Here is a 7,175-nt window from a genome sequence, read left to right as displayed (position 1 = left end):
AATATTTATGGTACACACTGTATATATTTACCATTTCCAGTATCCAAAGGACATTCCAAAGTGTTTCTGTGACATATTTGAGCTACCGTTACATTGGCAAGTTGATTAGAACAATAGCCACATCCTGGTACTCTTAAACAGCTCGACTTTGTGGAGAACAAGTGGCAAATATCAATCGGCAATTCTAGAACAATGTTAATAAGGGTGACTCAAAAATGTACGGATGTTTATTAGTTGTATTTACCTATTTTTAAGACAGTGGCTTGTGAATCAATNCCCCAACCGCCAATAACATAAGCAGCTGTTCCATCGGGCTCAATAGTCATTGCTTGAGCATACGTTTGCTTCGGGTATGAACCAACTTTATCGACGGCTAAAATTGTTTTACTATTAAGTTTAAGATTTTATCATCACTTAATAGTAGCAAATAATACGAATTTCTTACACTCTGCCATCAAGTTGATCCACTGATTGCAACTGAACGAAAATGCATACAGAGCATCGGTAACATTCCAGGGATAGATTCGCCCTCCTAATACCAACATGTAGTGATCAGTGGTAACTGCCGAATGGAAAAACCTGGGCTTTGGCTATAATTATAACAACCCCAATCAACTTAAATTGAAGAAATTACGTCGGAAAGTACTTGCCACATTTCCGGAATTACTACTAGTTAGTTCGATCCAACTTTTGGTTTCATACTCGAATCTGTATAGACTATTCGACATTATGCTAGTATCCTTGTCGTAAGCGTATCCTCCAAATACATACAAGCTGTTTGTTTGAGAATGGAATACTGTAGTGTGTCCAAAAATGCCCACTGGACCGTTACCTTAGCGGAAACAAAATGTTTGTTATCCATTTACAACATACGTTAAAGGTGAAAGTTTAAATCTACATGCAAATAAGACGTTACACAAGACAATATTTATTAGTCTAGTAAATTACCTTTAGTCAGCACGGCTTTCCAAACATTTTTCTCAATATTATATTCCCATATAGTGCTCCAAAATCTATTCTGCGGCGAGTCTCCTCCAATCAAAACTAAAAACTCCTCTCTATCTGCGTTTCTGTAATAAGTCAAAGTGTGTCCATAAAGTGGCGGAGGCCACTCGTTCGTTCCAAACTGCTCGGTGAGAGATTGTGTCGTCTCCGTTATATCCTGTATTTGACTCCATCTCTGATTTTGTATGTCGAATTGCCAGAAGTCGTTCAGAGTTCTACAAAAAAGTTATTCTGGATATATTAAATAAGATGACAATTGTTTCAAATTACAATTTATTGATTCATCGACACCCTAATATATCAAATGGAAGTTTCCAATCATGATTGGAATTGAGATAGATGATCGATAAAAAAATACTAGTGACCAGAGCTCGATGAAACAAGTTTCGTAATTATGTGTGTATGTAATTCAATAGGTTTTATCAAAAAAAACATGCCACAAAAGTAAGAAAGTCAGTCATAAATCAATGGCCAAGATTTAAAATTGCAACGAACAAATCAAACATTAAACACAGACTAAAATGTAAATTTAAAACGATCTTTTCAATTTTAATCTTGAATTGTAGTCTGTTTTAGAATGCTTGGTTTGTACTTACAATTTTAAATTTTTACCATTAATTTGTGACTGCATTTCTTTGTTATTCGGTGTTCTCGGGCATTACTTATTAAACCGTTCGGCCCTAGATTGTATTCAGGGGTTTTTTGACAAACCCCTTTGAATTACATACACACATAAGCTGGTTACATTGCATTTTATCCAGTCTGTACACCCAATTTGTAGATCTATTTACTCCAAAGCATAAAAACCAAGATTTTGAATTTACATTTTAAGATCGATTTCAATTGAATTTATTACTTTTTTCGGCTTGTAAATTCTTACCTATTTATTGGATTACGACGAGGCTTGGTCAATCCACCATATACATAAATCGATTGCTTTGAATGAACGATGTCTGCTCCATGAAAATATCTACCTTGTGGCATTCTAGCGTCCGGTGTTGACTCTACTGTGACCTTTGAAATACAATCGCATATTAAAGTCCTTTAGGAAAACACAATTTTCGGAAAATTTACTTGCATCCAGCTAATGTTTTTGGTATCAAACATTCGGATGTCGTTTAGCGGTCCATGACTTAAGGAATATCCGCCAAACATCCATAGCGAGCCTCTGCGATCTGAAACTAAAGAGTGTCCAAACCGAGGCAGGGTTTTTCTTAGATGTTCCACACTATCCGATAAGCGTTCGGTGTTGAACAGTTCCACAAAGACCAATTGCAGCTTAGTTTCCCTATAATTAAAAGAAATATTTTTATTGATTGAAGGAAACCCTGTTAGAAATGACTCAACGACTCAAAACATTGGAGTGAATTGAGTGACATTGAATTTTATAAAATACATGCCAAGGCTTAAAGCAGCAACAACGCTACATATAAAAACTGATGATGGTGGAAAAATACACCGAAACGTATTTTGATTAATAAATAGAGACAATAAATGACTGAAACCCAGGAATAGATTTGATTTTGAATTGAAACACAGTCAGGAAAGTATATACAATTGAAGTGTACACATGTAAAAATTCATTTTAAGCAAACACTAAACATATAGGTACACAAATAACAAAATCAGGATGATCCTTTACTTTACGTCAATTATCCCAAAATAAAAGAAGATGCACATTTAATATGCGTTTCAACTTTTTCAACCAAAACTTTTATTTGATCACATAGTTGTTAGTAACATTGTTAATAGCGAATTTTGAAAGTGAGTTTATCTTACTAAGCGAAATCCAAGCAAAATTAGCGAGAACTTCAATTACAAAGTTTTTTTCCTTTCAACATGTTTCGTCTCCACTCTGCAAGTCTGTCACAAATTAAGATTGATTTTACTCCAATAAAGCAAATTTGTGCGTAAAACCTTTCTTGTACCGCAATAAAACGTGTTTAAACTGATCGATTTTTTAAACTTCTGCGAGTTTTGAATATTCTTGCCCGCAAAAGAAAAGTAATCCGTTCTAATGTTTGATCGACCAGGTTCGATCTGCATTAAAAATAATCATCTATGCATGAAAGACGAAAACATTTTTTAAAACCGTATGAAGCCATGCGATATAAAACTTCCCAGGAGTTTTTTAATACAGCATTTTTTTGCTTGGAAGGAAAACAAAGAAAAATGTGTTTCTCACGTTTGAAAAATCTACTTACTGAACATTGCATGACGGTCCTGTCCATCCTTCAGTGCACAAACAGCGACCGTAGTTCTTATCGCAATTTCCGCGCCCCAATGCAAAACTACAATTCTCAGGGCAAATCTGTTCCTCACAAGAAGGTCCCACGAAACCTTCCGAGCACACACATTGCCCGTCGCGACATTCTCTAGGTGGATCGCAGGATTCGCAACTCAACACTTTATAAAGGGCACTAAAGCTCTCGTTTGGCCGTCCTTGCTTGTAATGGACCGTTAGGTGACCTAAAATTATTAGTTATTTGATTAATTTCTTCTGTATGATCGAATATCTAAGAACCTAAACGACTCTCAAAACATATGTATATACATGTTTCCAAGTTTATCTAATCTATATTTCCCGCTAATTATGCATTCCATCAAAGTTTGACTGGACTATTCGCTATTTGGTTGCCTTCGTTATAAATTAGGCATTTTTGTAGGTAAATCTATACAGGGTGATTCAAAATTGACGTCATTGCTTTTAAGGGGTAATAGGGGCTCACTTGGAGAGAATCATATTGATATTGAAGATAGCAAATACTAAATCATTCGAAAAGAAACATTACGATCTTTGCTTGAAATTGCGAAAATTTTTCAAATTAAAATATTCACTTCTACAATTTTTTGATGAAAAGTCGGAGCGGCAATGATGGTTTTTGCCATTAACAGAAGAACGTCAATTTTGAGTTGGGCTACATCAACTTTAAAATAATTGAATACTACAGCAGTAACTGTTAGTTCGCGTCAACTGGGTTTAGTTTGCAAATAACCCATACAAGTTTGTACTTGAGAAGAAGCAGAGTAAGTTTAATCAACCATTTTACCTGTTCGAGATTCAACTACTGCAGTTGGTAGGGCATCTTCTGTACAGAAAACGGCAGTTAAAGCACTTTGACTGCCCATCTCGACGAGTTCAGGCAAACCATCATAAACATACACGGCATTTTCACCACAAGTTACATTGAGTTGAGAAGAGTTTAACTGTAACTGAATTATGGCAGTCCCGAAATCTACATCCGGCTTGATGATCCAGAGACATTCCCTCGTAGGAGGGCCGCCCCTTGGCGGTAAGTAGTTCTGGAGAGAACTGATGCCTTGTCCCTTAAATAATAATATATAATATACGATTTAGACAGTAACACAAAAGAGTTCATTACAATTTCAGAAACTCCCGCAATTTAGATTCAAACCAATACAACAGTAGAATATTAAAAGTAATTCACATGAAACATTTTGGGAAAAATAATGAAGGTTTAAATAAAGAAATAGTTTAATATATAATTATGAACGAAAATTTACAAATCGGACTTTTTTCTTATAACTTTAATCGTTTAGGCCTGCATAATACTTGGATGAAACAACTCCATATTCAAATACATAACGACAAAATTAAATCATAGTATTTCATTAATTAAAAAGTAAATCAAAACATGAAAAATAATTGCATACTTAATTAACAAATAACACCTGAGAGAGACAAGAAAAACACTCTTAAACGTTCATTCTTAAAACTTAATAGTTGATTATTTTCGGATCTTCAGTTCATTTTGCCATCAGAAGATGCAACGTTTTGATTAGAAAGTATCCTTACCTTAGGTTCTGTTAAAACACCTCTAGCTTCACACTGATAGTAGCATTGCTGGCCATTCCTAGGGTCTCCAGAATAGTTCGGTTGACATTTCTCACAATGAAACCCTTCGGTATTGTCGTGACAAAAGCATTCCCCAGTTTCGATGTCACATTCTCCCTTGTCGAAGTCTCCGTGTCCATTACATTCGCATTTTCTGCATCTATATTTTGAAAAACAAAATCACATTAGTATTAAAAATATAATTCTTTCAATTAGAATAAATTCAGAAACATCCTCCAGCTCTGGCTTCTGGCTCTGGGTTATTGCTTGTACATACTCTTGAATACATACCCAATTTCCTTAGTAGCGTTTCCATAACTTCCCGATCGACAATACTGACAAAACTCGCCCATCGTATTGTCTTCGCACTTTTCACAAATCTGATAACCTTCAGGGCATGCAGAATGATTGTTGCAGCCACAATTTTTCGAACAGTCATCTCCATACCACCCGATATCACACAAACACTTATAATCTGGCTCCCCTTGGCAAAATCCATGTACGCACACGTTGTAACAAGTTCTCACACACGATGACCTGCCATCACCGATGAATCTACAACAATAATCACTTTTAAGCAAAATCTTTTTGCCTCTAAACCATCACCACACCTTTGATCGGCAAGTGACTTTAGTTCTTGAGTGAACACAATCTTGCAAAAATGTAAACCTAAGTAATTCCGCAGAATACGCCAATTAATAATAATAATAATGATAATATTTAAAATTGGGGTCTGCAAAAGGTGTAACTCTTCTCAACGTCGTGGAATCGAGAAATGTGCAACTGAAGCAACTCTGTAAGTGTAATCACGCTAAAATTTATCATGGATTCAACGAGTAGCAAGCATAGAAAGGCGATTTTGTTGTCCATAATTTTCACGAAGCGAACGTTGAATGCAAACGTGAAGAACAATTATTTGGATAAAACTTTTGGATAATGTACAAGCGCTTTACAAAAATTATAGCCGCGATTTTAAGTATTTTCCGCAAAAATTTTAAAATTAGTACCTAATGCTCCGACACGTTGCTGCTCACTTTAGTGTCATTTGGGAATTGCGAGCAAAAATAGCACATTTTTGGTGACTGGCATATATGCACATTATTTTGCAAATTGCCTAAAATACCGTAATCAATTTGCAAACTACCCAAAGTAGTAGCGATACTGTAAAGTGCTTGGTGAGTTGGTCAGCTTTCGAAATTCCGAGGCATTTTGCAGATTGACGCATTTCATACATAGCCGGTAACATATACTTTTAAAACATAACAAAATAGCTACCAATTCGTGGCAACTTGACTTAAATCAGCTCACCCTTTTCGACAATGACAACTGAATGAACCATCTGTATTAGTGCACTCAGCTTGAGGATGACAATCATGCAACCCCAAGCCGCACTCGTCCACATCAGGACATTGGGCATAAGCCCATCTCGCTTCTCGGCCTCCCAAAGCCACGGAACATTCCACATGGGGCTGTTGAAAATCCCCTCTCACGCAAGTTCCAGACATGGGATTACTTGCGTCATGACACCATCCACAGCTTAAAGCACTTAAACAGGCCGAACAGTTAGAATGGGCGGCGCAAGCTTTGCATTGCTCCTGTGGCTTGTGTGTCAGCGAGCTGTTTTCGTGGGCTGTGATCAAGGGAAACGCCTGATCCAACCATTCGCGGCACAACCCAAACTGATATTCACTAGTGTATACTGAAAAACTGCAAGCAGGTTTTAGCTGCTGGGTGTCGGTTGAGATTTTTTAGTTACCTGAAACACTTTTGGGTCGCTTGGCACCAAACACATCTTCCTTTTTGATCTAAACATGCATCACATCCATTTCTCTGATAGCAAGGCATTGGACATTCTTCAGTGGTCACTACAGATCCCGGTCTTTGACCCATTCTGGTGCAACGAGCTTCTTCCACCCACCTGTGAAAAAAAACGTTTTTTTTATTTGGAAAATATTTCATTGTTGTGTTCAAGTGAGAAATAAACTCACTCACCACTCGCATAATTCAGTATTGACGCATGAAGTACATGATATGTAGTTGCTGCAATTGGGGCACATGCCTGGCAACAATGTGAGATACCGCCAATCATTTCCAAGGAAACAAGTCTCTTGCTCATTCTCACTGCGACTTTGGCAACTAGACGTCAGCTCACACCAACCACATTGCGAGTCGGTTAAACAATGGAGACAGTTGGCATATTGTGAACATGAACCATTAGCAAATGGCTCCAAATATTCGAAAGTGAACACCTATAAATGAATGAATGAATGAAAATGAACTTGAATCGTTTATTTAGCATTTGGATAGTTATACA

At 36.7% G+C, this 7,175-nt stretch overlaps 2 protein-coding genes across 4 annotated transcripts in view; one reads left to right on the top strand and one right to left on the bottom strand.

Annotated features, from left to right (window-relative positions):
* Window positions 1–7,175, top strand: part of LOC109537453 (tubulin glycylase 3A) — a 65,761-nt gene that overhangs the window by 5,926 nt on the left and 52,660 nt on the right. The gene's annotated exons all lie outside the window — the stretch shown is intronic.
* LOC109537417 (multiple epidermal growth factor-like domains protein 8) overlaps window positions 1–7,175 on the bottom strand; it is a gene marked incomplete in the record, with an annotated part of 36,885 nt that overhangs the window by 20,828 nt on the left and 8,882 nt on the right. The window contains 14 exon segments of the mRNA XM_048665141.1: window positions 32–184; window positions 245–373; window positions 446–590; window positions 651–832; window positions 949–1,220; window positions 1,886–2,019; window positions 2,080–2,293; window positions 3,210–3,474; window positions 4,056–4,332; window positions 4,823–5,021; window positions 5,153–5,416; window positions 6,170–6,568; window positions 6,618–6,779; window positions 6,854–7,110. Of these exon segments, the coding sequence (XP_048521098.1) occupies window positions 32–184; window positions 245–373; window positions 446–590; window positions 651–832; window positions 949–1,220; window positions 1,886–2,019; window positions 2,080–2,293; window positions 3,210–3,474; window positions 4,056–4,332; window positions 4,823–5,021; window positions 5,153–5,416; window positions 6,170–6,568; window positions 6,618–6,779; window positions 6,854–7,110 (3,052 nt within the window).

Source organism: Dendroctonus ponderosae, unplaced genomic scaffold, assembly GCF_020466585.1.
Source record: "Dendroctonus ponderosae isolate FM_Combo_2020 unplaced genomic scaffold, Dpon_F_20191213v2 Dpon_F_20191213_3, whole genome shotgun sequence".
In the NCBI taxonomy this organism is placed as follows: domain Eukaryota; kingdom Metazoa; phylum Arthropoda; class Insecta; order Coleoptera; family Curculionidae; genus Dendroctonus; species Dendroctonus ponderosae.
This window is presented reverse-complemented; position numbering and strand designations above follow the sequence as displayed.